We start from the raw sequence: 18,080 nt of genomic DNA on the forward strand, positions 1-18,080 counted from the left end.
TAGTGTAAGATTTGGGTGTTTGTTCTTGGCGTCCTTAATTTCACCTCTGCTCAGCAGTAATAGGACAAATTACTCTCTCCAGTAGGATAACCACGCTCTCAGTTCATCAGCTTTCTGGTGACAAAATACTTAGTGAGCTTACTTGGAAAGCAGCATGTGTGGCATGTGAGGCTCTTGCCTCTGGCAGTTAGACTTTGAGTCCTGCTTCAAAATCAGGGTTTGGCATTGTAGAATTTGTCCTCCTGTACACCACGCACATACACAGTTTTTCTCCCTCCCCCCCCCCTTTCTTTTTTTTTTTTTTTTAATTTTTTTTTTACACCCCCTCCCGCCTCCTTCGGGAAGAGCGAGGCGCTGAGGTGGGCTTCGGGGGCTCCTCTCTGTTGCGGGAGGGGTCTATGGTGATAGCACGGGGGCGGTGGGGGAGAAAGCGAGGGGCTGAGGAGGGGGCTCGCCGCCGCGCCCGCCGCCGCTGAGGAGGAGGAGAAGAAGGAGGAAGAAGAAGAAGAGGCCAGGCACCATTTGCTGCTCCCTGCCCCAGCCATGGAGAACGCGCACACAAAGACTGTGGAGGAAGTTTTGGCTTATTTCGGCGTCAACGAAAGCACCGGGCTCAGCCTGGAGCAAGTCAAGAAGCTGAAGGAGAAATGGGGTTCCAACGGTAGGTGAAGCGGCCCCGCGCCCGTCCCCCCCACCCCGCCGCGGGGATGCTGTCGCTGCCACTCGTCGCCTTCCCCTTTCTGCTCCCTTTTCCACCCTTTTCTCTTCTCACTCGTCCTCCTCCGGGCCCTGTTTCAAGGCCTAACGTGTGCGTGTATTTGCAAAGCCGGCATCTCTTGCAGGACCCGGAATAGGAGCGAGGGAGAGAAGATGGCTGACTTGAACTCCACCTCGTGGGTTTCTTTCATACCCCAAGCTCACAGGGCTCCTCTGGAAAGGAGGATGTCACCTCCGTTTCCTTTCACCTTAACGGTGGGAAATCTTCTTCCAATCTGGAATGAAGCACTGTGGGTTTGTTGTTTTTTTTTTTCTTGTCCGTCTTGACCTTCGTTTTTCCCTGCTTTTCAGTGCCTTTCTGTCCTTTATTGCACATTCTTCTCTCGAGTCGGGGCACAGAATTCAGCCGATAAGGTGTTTCTTTTTTTTTTTTAATCCTTATTGCTTGGGCTTCCTAGTCCCATTTGAACTCCTGTGCCGTTGTGTAGAAATGAAAAGCTGTGACAAGATCATACGGTGGGTTTTTTCTTTAGCTTTAACAGTGCTTTTATGCCCCTTGAATTACTAAATCTAGTTGTAGGCTAATAAAAGGGAGAGCAGAAATAAGAAAATATCCTTAAAATGGAGGAAAGAATTTGAAATATTTTGAACCAGGTTTGGTGGTTTGTTTCTTTGAAGTGAATGTGGAGGAAAACCTTTGTCAGAAAGCGTTTGAAAAGCCTTTTCAGCCTTTGACCCTTTGTGTGCAGCAACAGCAGAAGTCCCACAGCTGGCTGGAGTGATGACTTGGCTGAATTATAACCCTTAGCACATTCCAGTTAACCTGTATGTATCTTAAAATGCGAAATTGTCGGGCCTATTTCAGATGCTCTAATGAAAAGAGCCATCTTAATGGGGCTTTCAGTAGGTCTGTCAAATCCAACCTGGTTGAGAGTGCGATTCAGGAACACTATCTGGTGGATGCCTTATGAAGCTCTAATGTGTTTCTTCAATGATTTCTTTTTTGACATGCTTCCTGGAAAAATCTTCTACTGACAGAGTTACCAGCTGAGGAAGGTAAGCATGCTCATGAAATAATCTCCTGATTCTTGTTGATAATTTTTTTTTAAATGTGTATAACTAAATGGCTTTGTTACATATTGCAGGAAAAACCTTACTCGAGCTTGTGATTGAACAATTTGAAGACTTACTAGTTAGAATTTTGTTGCTGGCAGCTTGCATATCTTTCGTAAGTATGAAATCTATTTATTTCATAGGTTTCTGTATTGCAGAATGACAGATGTTCCAGTGTGTAGGAACTGTAGGTACTAAAGTTATTAGCTTTCTCAAAAAGTAGCTGTATAAGATGTGAAGTAAACTGCTATTTCTTATATTTGTTGTCTTGTGCAGAGGTTTCTGTATGCTAGAAAACAATTTCAGGGAATCTTTCATTGCATGAGTCATAAGTACGTAACTACACTAGACAGGCATTTTAAAGTGTTTCTCATTCAGCTGGGTTTGCTTATTTGAGGTGGGATTTCCCAATGCTTTTGTTGGCTTTGAAAAGTAACCTTGAGTGCGTAAGTGTTTAACTGGACATTCTTCTTGCCTTTGAGTTAATCGTTATCAAGCTCAATGTATAATCATTGGAAGACATTTTTGGATGCAATGCAGACTGTAAATAGAATTTACATGGCGAATATTCCAGTTGCCTTCCCTTCCTGATAATAGCAAGGTGACAGTTGTTGCTTTTGACAGTGACAAGAATGATGACGGCTGTGATGGCACCATTGTTGACCAAATTTGGTAACTGACCTTTGGATAGTCTAGTCATTAAATGGACATCTTGCTTTGCATACAGACTTAAAACAACAAGAACACTTTAAACTTAATTTTTCTTTTTAAAAGTGTGTTTAGGCAATCTTTTTACAGAATGTATAAAGAGTATGTGTTTGCTGAAAAACTGGAAAACTGAGCGAAGGCTAAGTATAGAAGGAAGACAAAGGATGTATGTCTTGGGGAAACTGGACAACAGAAACAAAACTGTGCAGAATATTAAATTGTTTAGGTAGGAGTTAAAGTTTATAGTAGACTTTGCCCTGGAGTTGTAATTAACTACTTCAGGAAAAAAAAAAATGCTGCAGCTCTTGGGGGGGAGTGGAAATTGTGGTGACTCTTTAGCTAAGGGCAAGCTAATTAGGACGGGCAGAGGAGAATGTGCTCTGAAGCTGCTCTGTTTGATGGGGGAAGGATTGACCTGTTGTGGCTGCTGCAGTATATACTCTGCTGCTGATCCTCCACCAAGAGAGGCTTCAGCTCTCCCCACACTGACACCTTTCAAAGCGCTTTGGGTTTTGGTATGTATATACCATTACCAGCTGAACAATGACTGGTGGCATTGATTTTTGACCACGGAGACAGACGTTCTTTATTCACTCTTCTGTTTCCTGGGGAGGAAATCAGGCTGGTTATAGGAAATTGAATAAACTGGTCATTGAAAGCTTTTTGTTTTCCTCTCCTCTTCTTTCCCATTTTCCTTTCCTAGCGGGTGAAAAGGGGATGTATTTTTGTTCCTGAAAAGTCAGGGGTGTTTCTCTCATCTCTTGAGATAAATGACAGTACAGAAGCTTCTTAACTGTTCATGCCAGGGTACATTATTTGTTTCTATTATAACCAAGTAAGTGAAAAATCAGATTCACCAAACTTTAAGCTTTCGTTGCTGAATCTGTATGATACCAGACTGACAGAGGTCATAGAACATACACTGCCAAGCCCTCTTTGAAAACTTGATTAGTAACTGGATTCAGTTTCTTTTTTCAGTTTGCTTAATTTTCCTATCTAATTAAGAGGAGACTGTGGTCTAAGGGAGCATGGGGTAGATGTGGGTTCTCTGCTTCTATGCAACTGGCGTGGTATATGACCTTGGATTACTGCTCTGCCTTTTCTGTCCTCTATTTAAGAGTTACGGGTAGCCACTATAAATTGATGTTAGTAGTAAAGATTTTCTCTTTTTGATTAAATGTAGAAGGAAAAACTAGATGTCTTATAGTTTAGGTACTTTAAAGGCACTTCCTCTTTGGGTTTGTTTCTGGCTTTTTTCCTGCTCAAAAGGTGATCTGTTGTCTGGTTTTCTTAGGTTTTATCACTTTTTCTTGATGAAAGCGTATTAGAGATTTTTATAGTAGATGTAAAGAACTGTTGAGTATGTTGATATAAAGACTGTATTGCTGCAAAAATCAGATGTGATTAACACCACCTAAATTCTGGCGTTCCTGAAAACATTTGAATAGAATATGTAGCTGTGTTAGGCTCATGGACAGTGATTGTTCTGTGAGAACACTTGAAAATACTACATTAAAAACTGAAATTATAGCTGAGATTACAAATTATGCTAAGTCATTCCTCTGATAGAACAACTTAATGCTAGAGCTTAACTTCAGTGTGTTTATTATGCTATCTTTTACAAGCCTTAGAAATTCAATTTTTCCACTTGTACTGTTGCGAGGCATGCAAAGCTCCTAGTACCTTAGAGATCTTGAAATGGATAATTAGACCTAAAATGGAGTCAGTTAAATATGCGTTGGTTTTGGATGTTGAGTAATACTGTTGAGAGCTGTTCTTTAATGAGTCAAGACTTCTGGCTTTCTTGGGGGCAGTGTCATACTGTGGAACTTAGTGTAATTCTCACTTCAGTGACTGCTTTTTACTATGAGGTATTGTTTGATAGAGCGTAAACTGTAGCACTTGAGTAGAAAGTAGGACACTGTATAGTGTACCAACAGAAGTAAGATTGGAGAATGGCTCCTGTTTAAAAAAACTTTCAACCGAGGACTTCTAGGCTTGTTATATATCTAAAAGGGATTTTTCATCAAGATGCTTAAATAAGTAGCTTCCTTTGAATGATAATGGATGAGAAAAAGTGGCTTACTGAGGACTTAAGAACAAATGACCCCAAAAGCCCCCAAGTCTTTGAGTTGCTAGTGGGGAGGAAGTGTCACTGAAAATGTACTCTAATTTGAATTTGGATTTTCTGAGGATCAAATAGTGTGTACTTAGTGCTAGCAGGAGCAGATTTATGATGTGTGCTTTCAGGGAGGGCATAGGTGCTGTTAAGGCAGTGAATGTAGCAGTGTTCTTTACCAGCTATACATCATTAATTTTAATAAACTCGACATGTTGAAGGTTCAGGTATGAGAGAGAGAATCTTGAGGCATATAGATTATTGGTTTGTGTTGGGGAAGCTTTTCTGGTGATTGTGTTGTGATCATAAATCATAGTAGATTCTTACTATTGTGACTGGATGGAAACAGCCATCTTTAACATTGATATTTGCATTAGATTTTTGTGCAGAAACATCCCCTTTTACATACAATATAAACTTCAGTGTTCAAAGTGCCTTTTGTGTCCTCTACTCCCACACCCCCTGTCAGGTATGTGTCAGTAAAATAAATCAGACTAACAGCTGAATCTGTGTCACCCTGGCTGATTGTAGGGGTCATATGCTGCCTGTTTGTTGGCTGTAGATACTGTGTCCTACATTCCAAGTCAGAACTGCTGTTACAGATGTGCCTAGTTAGTAACAGCTTAAATCTTACGCTGTTTTTTCATCAGTATTTCTACTGCCCTTAAGTGTGGCTTTTGGAAAAAAAAAAAATAAATAATTTCTGATGGTGAGTAAATGGATCTAGTTGTAGGCTTGGACCTTGTCTTGGTGTTCTGTTGAATCTGTGAAGCCTGTGCAGAAATCTCAGCAGTTCAAAGGCCTTCATAACCTGACTTTCTAGGTGCAAGTAAGAGGATGTTTAATTTTCCATGAACTGTGGCTTTTAATTCTTGCTACTTGTGTAGCATGGGCTCAGATCTACAGTATTTACATAAAAAAACCAGCTTTGCTGTATGATTTTGACAGGTTGAGAGATGTGCATCTGATGTAGAGTAATTCTTTGGTAAAGTATATATGTTTTAAACAGTGGTATATGGTTAACCATGCAATCTTATCTTTGCATCACACTTCTAGTGGATTTTCTTCTACAAGATGCAACATAGACTATAAACTCTATAAAAGAACTGAAGTATTAATATAGCAACCTAATAGCATCCTCCCCCCACCCTCGATCCTTTGATTCCTGAGCTGATTTAGAAGTGAATATTCTGGGGGTATTTTCTAATAGTGTATATCCATGTTTAGATTAAAGCAATGTATTGTGATTGAGTCCAGAGACTCTGAATTAGTATGAGTATGACCTAATCTGTGTGAGCAAAGCTACTCTTGGAGGAAGCATGATGTGCCAGTAAAAATGTTGCAGGCTTTGCCCTGATATCACCCCAAAAGCTACCTGTTAAGGTCAGTAGCAGTGAGTATGTGGCACAAGATAAAGATTGCAGTAGGACATCACACTGACATGCTTTTAGCAAAACTCCGATTACTCAATAGCACCCGAGATACCAGGTGATAGGTAGGACTGATAAAACTGTGAGAAGTAATTGTGATGCCATTTCACTTGGTAGAAATTAAACTGTGGGTGCAATGTATCTATTTTTTTTCCTTATTGCTACACTAAACACAGAATGTGTTTATTTTCTGAAATAGAGTAGCATATCTGATGGGTATTTACAGTCTGCTAACACAGTAAAATTATTTATTTTGTATTTATGTGTGGTCAAGATCTGTTGGGATTTTTTTTGGGTGGTTTGTTTTTTTTCTCCTCTCTCCTTCGTTAGCAAATAAAAATCTCTACTGAATAATAGAACTAAAATTTGGAGATTTTTCTTTAGTATTTCCAAGTGTTCAGTATAACTGACAAGCATCAGGACTACTAAAATAGCGTTTCTGCTTAATTTTAAGCTAATTTGTACTGAAAAGCAAAATCACTAAAAGATTTTTGTGGGTCAGTAGTTAGCACTTTGTTCAAAATATATTAAGTCTTAATTCACAGTATCCCCTGAGAAGAAAGCTCTCTTGAAAGCAGTTGATAGTTTTACATGACCTCCTTTAATTAGTCGAGGGCTCCTTTTTGTTAGGACGAGACCTTACTCTCCCAGCTTGCTTTTAAGTTTCCATTGTCAAAATGAAAAACAAACAAAAAACCTTGTTAGGTTGCTGACAACAAACTGTTTGCTTTTCCTCTGTTAGCGGTAAGCGGGTACAGCCTGCTGGGCAACAGAATTCTATCTTGAACCTTCTGTTCTTTAATTCTGTTTTTGTTAGTCAATGATAAATAGTTATCTGAGACAACTTGCTCCATAACTTTATCTGTTAATACAGAGATGCTTAACTTGTAGAAATGTAAAAAGCTGTAAGGACGCTGCTATTCTTCTAGCTGCCTTCATCAGTACTCACCTCACTGCTGGCTGACTTCTGCATTGTACCTCTGTCCCCTTTTTACAAATAAAAGATGAAAACTAAGTGCTATTTGCCTGTCACTGTGTATCTTTTGGCTTAGTGTCCTGCAGGTCCATCCCATTAGGCTTTGATTAAAATAGGCTTTTGCAAGCCATAGTTCTAGCAGCCCTAAAGCAAATATGCTGAATGAAAGTTGTCCTTTAAGCTCCTTTTGTTGACTGTTGATATGGGACCTTTATGTCTTGCTATTAATTTCCCTTATATTTTCAGTCTTACATCTCTTTTGAGCAATTATCTTACTCTCTTTTCCTACTATTTTAAGCTTCTTAAATACATGGTAACTTTACTTACCATACTGCCTGAACAGTACATTGAAGATCAATGACCTGGAAATTAAGCTGTTCTACATGTGAGTCTTAAAGTGATTAGGGCAAAAATATGGTGAGGCCCTTTGGAGTAGCAGTCAAATAAAAGATCTCTCATTGAAAAACTCTCCAGGGTCTTAAAGTGTGCTAATGGAAACTTTTTGTCAAGGACTCAATGCCTTGGACAAGAATTGTCTAGTCTCTACCAGGTTTCAGCGTATCATCTTTTGTTACTAAAGAAGCTTAGTTAAATACCTGTATTCCTTGTTTTATTTTCTCTTTGGTTTTTACTGGGGTTTTGTTAGGCTGCTATCAAGTAATAAACCCGATCTGTTACAGCAATTTGTGTTGTGTATCACAAGTGTACTAAATGGAGTGTTAATACAGCTGTAGTCTGCTATAACAAAACCAAGAACTGACAATGTATTCTGTTATTTACATGTCTATATTTGTCAAAAAAGCTCTAGAACTAGAGTTTAGATTGTTCCACTGTTGGTAATTGTGTAGAATTTTGGGGTGGTGACTTCCAGGATTAACTAGATAGTTCATTTTATTTATCAATTTGTTTGATAGTTTTGTCAAAAAAATAACTGTGAAGATCTAAAACATCGTATCTGTGCTGTCAGGATCTCTAATCTGAGTTTAGGGGGAGACTTCCAGGATTAACTAGATACTTCATTTTATTTATTAATTTGTTTGATAGTTTTGTCAAAAAAACAGCTGTGGAGATCTAAAACATCATATCTGTGCTGTCAGGATCTCTAATCTGAGTTCTTCTGCTCTTTGTGAAAAAATGGCTTATCGAAGGAAAAGCACCCTTGAAAACTGAACTTTGGTTCTCCTTGACATACTTGGATCTTGCTGTCCTTGTAGCAACTTTCCTTACCTCTTAAAGTTGCAGGCTTTCTCAATGTTATTTTACAAAATGCATGGTCTCCAATCTGAAAAGGTTATGGTTTAACATTGTGTAAAGCAGATATTTTATTCCAATTAACCTTGTAGGTGCTTGCTCTGTTAAGGACATGACAAAATGATTAAATTTACTTGCTTTGTTGGAAGCAAAATGGGCTCTATGGATCCCAATAAAGAAAGGGAGGGCAGAAATAGATACTAAGCAGCTTTTCTGATTGCAGTGTGTGACTCTGTATATGCTAAGAAAACTGGGTATGTACCGGTACCCGTTTCTGTGGCTTCACTGGAGGCACCAGTAAAAGCTGTCTGTGGGTTGATGCTGGAGTGAAGGCTGCAGCGTTGACTGTGTGACAGCTCCAGCAGGTCAAATGGGAGAAGTTGGTGCTGGGGGTTGAAGATTAGTCGTGTGGGAGGAGGGAAGTGTTAAAGGAGAAGCCGCTGCCAGAGCAGTCACACACCATTCAAGGAGCTGCACACACATCACCCCGAGTCTTTAACTGCCAGGACCAGGGTCCCTTTGCAGCGGGTGACACCACTGAGCCAAAGGGTGCTCCTTTGACTACACACACAAAATAAAATTTTATAAAAATAAGTAATTTAATTGAAAAGGAGAGCAGCAGGGTCAGCCCGGGCTAGCTGTCTCCAGAGAAGGATGTTGAACAAAGAAATCTCTGGGCAATTATACCCTTGTGATCTGTACACCTGTCCCTGATGCTCTTCATGAGTCTTTTAGTCCAATGGTGATTTTTTGGTCTGTGATAATATGGGAAACTGAAAAGTGGAAGACTTAGGGAGAAACACTACCAAAACACCAGTATGTTAGGGACATTTTCCTCACGCTAGAGGACTAAACACAGCACTAGGAAAATGACGAAGAAAATTACCTCTGTTGTGGCCTAGAGGCTTCAGCAAATCTAGGCACTCATGCTAAGTAAAGTGAGGCAAACAGCATAAATCATGCCATATTATAACCATAAGTAATTTAGTCTAATTAAAACTTACTTAGTTAAGCTGAACAACTAATATCTCTGAACAGTAAGAAATACTGCGATATAGAGAGAATATGGGAAACTGAAAAGTGGAAGACTTAGGGAGAAACACTACCAAAACACCAGTATGTTAGGGACATTTTCCTCACGCTAGAGGACTAAACACAGCACTAGGAAAATGACGAAGAAAATTACCTCTGTTGTGGCCTAGAGGCTTCAGCAAATCTAGGCACTCATGCTAAGTAAAGTGAGGCAAACAGCATAAATCATGCCATATTATAACCATAAGTAATTTAGTCTAATTAAAACTTACTTAGTTAAGCTGAACAACTAATATCTCTGAACAGTAAGAAATACTGCGATATAGAGCGTAAGAGATCCTTACTAAATCTCTTCCCCAGAGGGATTACACAGACCCTCAAAATGTGTTGCCAGTTGGAACATTTCAGTCTTATTAATCATAACCTGGATCTTATAAGTTTATCCTTTTGTAATAAAAAATTATTGTTGCATTGGATTTGCTTGACAGTCTGCTTTCTGCTTGAGGCTTTCATGCTGCTGCTCCTTCCTTTTAGCATCCTGGAGTGTTTCACAATTGAGCAATAGCTCTGAGCAGCATGTTGGTGGAATTATGGCACTGGCTTTAGTAACGGTTTGCTCGCTGCAGTCTTCCAGTGATTCAGAGTGCTGTTGCCTGACTACCAGCCCTAATTATCTCAACACGTTGTTCCTATTTACTGTCACTTTCCAGGCTTCCTGTTGCTCAACATGTTGACGAAAAAGCTCTTCCTCTCTGGTTGAGTTAGCTTGACTTTTCTTTAGTAACTACAGAACTCTGCAGAGGCCCTGACATAAGCCCATTCAAGTCAAGTGAATGGCAGAAACCTAAAATTAGACTGTAACTCTAAAGCAAATGAGTTTAAGTAAAATCTGTGGTGGCTTTTATTCAAGCCCTCAAGTTGACTTATTTTTAAAAATCCAGTTTTAATTTGACTTCTATCAGTTACTCAGATCAGAATTCAACTTCACATGTAACTATATGATTCACTGAGGTGCTTCAATAAGACACTACTTGTATTTAAATAAGTAGATGTTTATTTTTCATATCTACTTGCATAAAACTTCTAAGGCTGTTTTCATTTGTGTGTCTAAGTTATTGGTAAAGAATAATTAACTTGGTTAAAATTCAGATTCTGGCAAAGCTTTAGTGTTCTAAGTAGTCAAACTAATCTGTCTGCATGCTGGTTTAGACCGTAATGAACCATTTTGTGAAAATTTTCATTGCTGTAGTTGTTTTTAACTTCTGCTTTCATTTGTGAAGCAAAAGTAGCAATATGTTTCCCAAATAAATAGCTTGCCCCTTTAAAAGTATAGCAGCCTTGGAAATGAACTTTGTACTACTTCAGTAAAGATTTTCTACTTTTCCATTGCATATTGCCAACTCATTCATGAACTACCAAACTACACCTTGGAAGATTGAGGGGTTTGAACCTCAAGCTGAAACTTATTGGGTCTTAAGTTTGCAAGGTATCTGTGTAAATCAGTAATTTAGATCATTGTGTTTCTCTTACAGGTCCTGGCCTGGTTTGAGGAAGGTGAAGAAACAATCACAGCATTTGTAGAGCCTTTTGTAATCTTGCTTATATTAGTAGCCAATGCAATTGTGGGAGTGTGGCAGGTATGTGATATTTTTACAACATGAAATCAACTATATTTTGGAGGTGTTTTGTTTTAAAAAGGACTGTACAGTGTAGTGTCAGGGGCTTCATACAATGCAAATAATGTGTTGCTAACTTTTGATTCCTGAGAGTCAACATACCATGAAACTTCTGGACAAAAAGTGTTGGTTTAAAGGTAAAATGAAAGCTTCAGAAGTATTGCCAAAAAGGCAAAGTGCCTGTCAGTGCGGCCACACAATGGTGAGCATATGAACTAGGCAGTCCAGAATGAAGGCCTAAATTCAGGAAATAAATGAAATGTTGCAAAGCTAAAAGACATCAAGGATTGCCTTGCAAAAAAAAATATTGTTTTGTCCCAACTAAGGAACAAAGGATGGAATATGTGTAATCTAGTTTCTTGTCTGCTTCCTGTTGAGACAAACTCTGTTTTAGTACACTTGTTAATACAGTATTAATTCCTCCTATTCAATCATTACAGTACCTTTTAAGTGTACTCACAAAAAAAATGTTTTGTCCCAACTAAGGAACAAAGGATGGAATATGTGTAATCTAGTTTCTTGTCTGCTTCCTGTTGAGACAAACTCTGTTTTAGTACACTTGTTAATACAGTATTAATTCCTCCTATTCAATCATTACAGTACCTTTTAAGTGTACATCTAAAGAGTACATGTCTGTCAAAAGGCAGAAGTTTCTTCTGAAAACATCAAAATACTATGAAGTTTTTCTGCGTTATCAGCTATCACACTAATTAGACTTTTTTTATAAATCATAATGGTAATAACACATTCTAAGGCTTCTTGAGATGCCAAAACAAAATTGTTCATGTAAATTTAGTTTACTAATTGGATCACTTCAGATACGGGGTTTTGTGCAGATAAAAAATATTCTAGAATTTTTAGGATAATTTAAGTTCTTTGAAGGTGGTTTGTTGTTTTTTGGCTTTTTTTGAAGGGTGGTGTTAATGTGACATAATTACTTACTATCTTAGCAAGTTAGGTTTCATGCTTAAATAAAACAAAGAGGCACCCCCTTCAAAAAAGTGTTGGAAATGACGACAGGAATTGAGAGGAGGAACCCTATTAACAGGTTAAAACATGTTAGAGAGGAGCCTACACACTGGAAGGCACCAAGAGTGGCAGTCGGTGGCATTGCTGCACATTCCTGTGCTCTGTTTTGCTAGCCCAAGTAAGATGGATGAAATTTAACTCTTGAAAACCTCAGTTTTTAGCAGTACCCAGCTTGCTGCACAAATGCTCAAGCTGGTGTGGAGAGAAGAGGTAATGTCAAGCAAGGGATGATAGCATTAGCCCCCTTAAGTGTCATTTTCTATCCAAATCTTCATGAAGTAATTGTGCAAGAATTAATTTTTAACTTTGAGTTAGAATTTTGCATGTGGTAATTGTAAGTATGAAATGTAAAACTGGCTGTATAGCTTGGGGATGTTCTTGTGTAGATGCACACCCTGTTCTAGGAAATAACCAATTGTTATTCAGACATGATAGTGCACATGGAATATCTATATATATATATCTTTCTACATGCCGTGAACTTAAATGTGAAACAGAATTGCTGTACAGATTGAATGACTCATTCCTTTGTTTTAATGGGCATGGAAAATAAGTCCCAGTACATAGTCTCCACCCATAAATGTATTTGTTTCTACAGGTACTCAGTGTGAGCAACTGAGTCATTGCCTCAGCTCTGCCCTCCTCAACCTTTCCTCTCACGTGCCTTTTTCCCAAAGTGCCATCTGCTACTACTTCAGTGGTTGGCAAGATAGTCTAACTACAGTAACTTCAAGAAAATTTGGAACAAAACCATAGAGCTTAACACACTGAGCTGGCTGTCCTAGCTGAATCATGTTTCATTCTTCTTTTTCTCCTTTTTGAAGGAAAAGTTCTGTTTAACCTTCCATTTGTGGGACTTCCTTTTGTACCTTTAAGGTTTTGCCTAATGTTAATCAATGGAAAAGCAGTATCAGCATTATTGTGCTGAGGAGCAGAATTAATTTACCTAGTGGAATATGAGGCTGCTATTAATTATAGGTTTATGGGTCTGTGCTGGTATTTCTGTACTACTTGTTTACATGGTACAGCTCAGTACCGTTAGTCCTTCAAGGCAGTTTTGGTAATGCTGGTTTTCAGCCACATTATCATGTGGAAGTACCTAGTACCTCAGTGTAAGTTCCTGAATATTAGACTTCATACAGCAGGAGGAAGTTTTTATTATCTGGAAAAGCTGGTATATATTTGAAGGGCAAACATTCTAAAAACTACGTGCAACCTTATCATTATCTATTCATCATCAGGACTATATGACGTTTGTACTTGTCAATAGGCTGGAAAGTAAGTTACTTCTCCAAGATCTAGAGAAGGAGGACTTACAAGCTGTTGGTTGTTTACACTGTCCTTTATCTAAGTGGCATCGTGATTTTGATACCAATCTCTGGTAGTGCTTAGCTCAGAGGGCTGCACTTGAGATAGGAAACCTATTGTGCTAGCGTTAGTGGAAATAAAAAGATTGTCATGTGTGGGGATTCATCTAAGTTTGTAAGCTGTTAGAGGCTCTGGGGAAGTTTCTAGTCTATATGCTTTAATCTCACTTCAGTGTGACTTGATTTGCTGAAACGAAGTTGATAATAAGCTGTTCCAGCTTTGTCTTAACTTGACCCTTGATTTCTATCAGTAAGTGAAATTCAGTAGTGCTAGTCCTTTCCAGTCTGAGTCTAAACTGCCCCAGCTGGTAAGACAGGACTATATCTGTGACAGGACTATATCCATGAGTCTTAGTTCTGCTTAGTGCTGCTTTTTTACGTCAAAAAGCATGCATATGTTACATAGACCTCTGGCCTCCCTATATCAAGACACTGGATACTCTTGATGGGATATATTTTAGAGTTCAAATAAGCAACTTGTAGGTTCTAAAGGCCCACTAATATCTGAATTATAATTGTAATGATTTCCAGTCAGCAACCTCATAAGGGCAGAGGTCACATAATTTTCTGTATGAATAAATGTAGTTGAGCTGAGTCACTAGTATTCATATGATAATACATTTGAAAAATCAGATGTGATGTGTGTTTTTTCTCTAGGGCTTTTAAAATTACACATTTTTGCTGTCTTCTAGGAAAGAAATGCTGAAAATGCTATTGAAGCTCTTAAAGAATATGAACCAGAAATGGGCAAAGTGTATCGACAAGACCGAAAAAGTGTACAAAGGATTAAAGCAAGAGATATTGTCCCAGGCGATATTGTAGAAGTGGCAGGTAAGGCTCGTTTATGTAGTACATACCTGTATTAGCATATTATTGTAAAATTGTTGTGGGGACCTTTTCTTAATGATTTTTGAGGCACTGGGGGGAATTTTCAAAGACGCCTAAGTATATGCTTTGCTTAAGAACAATCTTGCTTCTGTTCATCTGTAATTACCTTAAATGTGCATTTGCACTGAGGGGATTGTTTTTCAAATTACCACTTAGTTTAATTGGTAGGTCTAAAAGCATAGCATCTTAATTGGAGTACATGTTTTAGCACTTGTCACAACTCTAAAATTTCATTTTCTGAAATCTAGTTTCAGAGTGTCTTAATTTATCTGTTTTCTGACACAAAATACTCCTTCCCTTGCTTTTAAGTGTGGTCAATTTCCTTGGGTTCTGGAATGCAGAGGTTTTGGAGGTTTTTTCGTCACCCTGTCCTTTATCAAAGGCAGGCTGACTTCATCTAAAGGTTTTTTCCAGCTCTTACACTTGGAGCATCAGTTCCTTTCAACTTCTCTTTACAAATGTCTTCCTCTGTCCTCTGTGCTGGTATGACAGGCATGTGACCTCAATGCTTTCTTATCATTCATAATTCTTCATTGCTTCTTTTGCCTACCATTCCACAGGAGACTGCAGATAGATAACTGGACAAATACAAAGTAGAGCTTCCTATTTCTCCGGCTTAAGCATTTGAAGTACCAGTCTTAAAAGACTGGACTTTTGCATCAAGCTTTCTAATAACTTAGATTTGCCCTAAAAAGTGTATCTTTATTTTAGTATGCAAAAATATAATTATTGTATACTTATATGTAAGACTCCTTGATTTTGGTGATAGTGCCACAGCAATAACTTCTTCCTCTAAACTGTATTTGTCAGTGACTTCAATGTTTCTGATGCCTTCCCAGATAAAAGGAGGTGGTTCTTGTTAAGTGTCAGGAGTAATTGCATCCTTGTATTTTGTAGGTCATTATCAACTGTTAACTGAGTGATTGTTCCTCTGGGAACGATCTAGGGTGTACATCAAACTTTTTCTTTCCACTAGTGTCACTTTGCTTTTAGAGGTGGTAGTGGTCTCAGGAGGAGATAAATATATACCCTTAAGCTTGACTATCCTCCTATTTTAATTAGCAGGCAGAGAGAGTATGCACTCAAAATTAAGTTGGTGTTGGCTGGCTGCCTAGCTTTCATTCCTTGAGAAAAATTGTTTGCTGAGCCCCGTCTCGAGCCTCAGTTTTGTGCGTTGGATGATTCAGCTACAAGAGCCCTGACCGGGGTAATTCAGAGCAAGAGTGAGTCTCACAAAGGCCAAAACTGGTTTCCTCTTAGCATTTGTTGGTGAAGCGCAAGTACAAATACAAAATGCTGACGGCTGAAATAAAGGGTGAATTATGATACCTTGTCACTTACTCTGCTGTTTTGACTCTCTGTGACTGCACCATACAGTCAAATCCGTGAGCTCTGCAATGAGATTTTGTTTAAGCAGCTGAGGTTTTCTGTGTCCTTTTGGGGCAAACGGAACTGTATAAATCACAGATTTTGCGGTAGATGTCTAGTCCAAATCTTTATTCTGTTTTAAAATGTCAGCAATAAAATGGTAGCTTTGGAAGCAGTTTATATCATGGGAGTGCATTGGAGTTGTGTTTTTTGGTGCTTTAAAGCAGTATCGGTAGAATTGCAAATTGATGACTATGTATTTTGTACTGGTTTGGGCTATCTTATTAAGGAAAACTGCTGGATTTTGCTGCTCTGCCAGGTGTCTGGAGCACAGAAAACTTTTTGCTTGATTTTTTTGCTATTTCAGAAAAGTCAGAGGTTGTATTTTCATCTTACAGAAAAAGACAAAGCTAAAGTTGTATGTGAAACACCTGGGGGATGTGTGGGCTTTTACTTATCTTGCTGTATGGTGTCAGTATCAATAAAATAAATTACTTGTGCCTTGAGACATGTCTTTAAAAGGCCTATGTCTGAAGGAGAGAATGAATTGGAAATCAGCCCCTGACTAACATACCTGTAACACTAGGGTGTCTTTAACAAACATTGTATCCTATTTTTCATAGGGTTACTGCTACATTATTTTAAAGTCTGCTTTTAGAACGGTGTCTGATAGTCTAACACAAGTAGAACTGTTTTTTTAAAAAAGGGCAAACTTAAAAACTAGTGTGATCGTGTAGAGAAACAAAATGTATTCAACTTTTATGACTGTCCATTCAGATGGGTGGTCTAGATTGCTGACTGACTGTAGAAGCTCATGCTGATTAAAATAATCAAACTGATGGCTCAAACAGTCTCAAGCTAGTCTTAAGCACTCGCCATGTTTTTCTTCTATTGATAAATGTAACCAACTGCAGCTTCAAGTAACTAAGTGTAAATCATGTGGATGTTTAATACAGAATTAAGTGCTTCAGTGTAATACGAGCTCTGATATTGAAACAATAAAGTCTAACTTGTGGATAGACAATGATGAAGTTTTAATGGTAATCAAACTCGGAAAAGCTACGGAGCAAGCAGAGAAGAGCAATACACTATGTACCAGCGTTAGTGTCAAGACCTGGAGGTGAGAGAGACTGTGTGCATGCCTGTGCCTCAAGTGTAGGAGTACTGCGATGGCCTTTGACATGGTGTTTGCAAAAAGATGACCATGTAGGGAAGTGACAGAGCACTTCATACTGGGATACATATCTGGGTATGGAATTCTAGGCGAAGTGCCAATGACATTTGTGTGTCCAGGCAAATATCTTTCAACCGAGTGGCATAAATAACCAGGTGATAGGTTTCTCCCCTGTGCTGATACCTAATTTTGGGCAACTTTCTACAGGTCTTCTATTACAGAATACTTGTGTTTAATGCTATAACAGCTCTTAATTTGAAGTAGCTATATGTGGCTCTGACACCGAGAACTCTTTGTTGTAGGAACTAGGCAATTGATATTGCAGTTCAGGGGAAATGGGATAATATATTTGCTTCTTTACATTGCAAGAGTTCCTTGAGAATAGGTAGCACTGAACCATTTCCAAAATAATTTGGTATTTTCAGTAGTTTTGAACTCATTAGAGATAACCTTGTTGGCTTAGTGTAACCCAAAGGCAGTGCAATAATGATTTATACTATTACTTTTTATTCTGGCTCCTTAGGCCGTTTGTAGAGTTAGTCTGTTCATTATATAGACTATTCAGTCTGCTTCATGCCTTCTAAATAAATCTTCTGGAAGACATTTTCTTTAATTGATCTGTCAACAGAGGAAATGGATGCTGGTTTATTTGACTTGAAGCAATAAGGGAAAACTGTAGGCCTGCCTTGTCACCTTGCAGTAGATATGGAGTAACCGGAATTAGATTGTTCCTGGAGTGGTAGATAACTGTCTTACCTGTTTCTTTGGGATCAGTGTGCATATAGGTACTGCAGAAGACTTGATGAGAATTACTGATCCTTATGGCTAGTAGGAAACAAATTCAATAGAAACGCTACACTAAAATTTTGCAGGTATACTAGGAGATACTGTAGTCCATGCTTGCTCAGAGACTGCAGAATTTCTTAACTGTATATGTTTGGAAGACTTTCTTCCATCCATGTCCACCTAAGTGGAGATGGTGGAAAAGATACTGTACAATCAACAGCAACTCTTTGGGATGAAGTTGGAGCTACAGGTTTGGGATGTATGCCTTAAATTTCCTTGTAGACCTCTGGTGGGCATAGTTCTCAGAACTGCAGTGTCTAAGGGTTACTAAGCTACGCTGTTTGTTTCTTAGAACTGATGAACTGAAAAAAATCCAGATGCTGTCCTCAAATGGCTTTTCAGTTTGCCAGTCTTAAAATGGATTATCGCGCTGTTACAAAAGCTTA

At 38.6% G+C, this 18,080-nt stretch overlaps 1 protein-coding gene across 3 annotated transcripts in view; it reads left to right on the top strand.

The window, feature by feature from the left end:
* Nucleotides 1–286: 286 nt before the first annotated feature.
* Nucleotides 287–18,080, top strand: part of ATP2A2 (ATPase, Ca++ transporting, cardiac muscle, slow twitch 2) — a 50,250-nt gene continuing 32,456 nt past the window's right edge. For 2 of the 3 annotated variants that reach the window (XM_014961865.1, XM_014961857.1), the window contains exons 1-5: nt 287–661; nt 1,756–1,773; nt 1,863–1,945; nt 10,879–10,983; nt 14,111–14,249. In XM_014961865.1, coding sequence (XP_014817351.1) covers nt 544–661; nt 1,756–1,773; nt 1,863–1,945; nt 10,879–10,983; nt 14,111–14,249 — 463 coding nt within the window. In that variant the 5' untranslated portion in view covers nt 287–543. The remainder of the gene's footprint in view (nt 662–1,755; nt 1,774–1,862; nt 1,946–10,878; nt 10,984–14,110; nt 14,250–18,080) is intronic. The other variant, XR_001414096.1, reaches the window with a different exon arrangement.

The sequence above is a fragment of the Calidris pugnax genome, unplaced genomic scaffold (assembly GCF_001431845.1).
Source record: "Calidris pugnax isolate Ruff unplaced genomic scaffold, ASM143184v1 scaffold32, whole genome shotgun sequence".
Classification (NCBI taxonomy): Eukaryota; Metazoa; Chordata; class Aves; order Charadriiformes; family Scolopacidae; genus Calidris; species Calidris pugnax.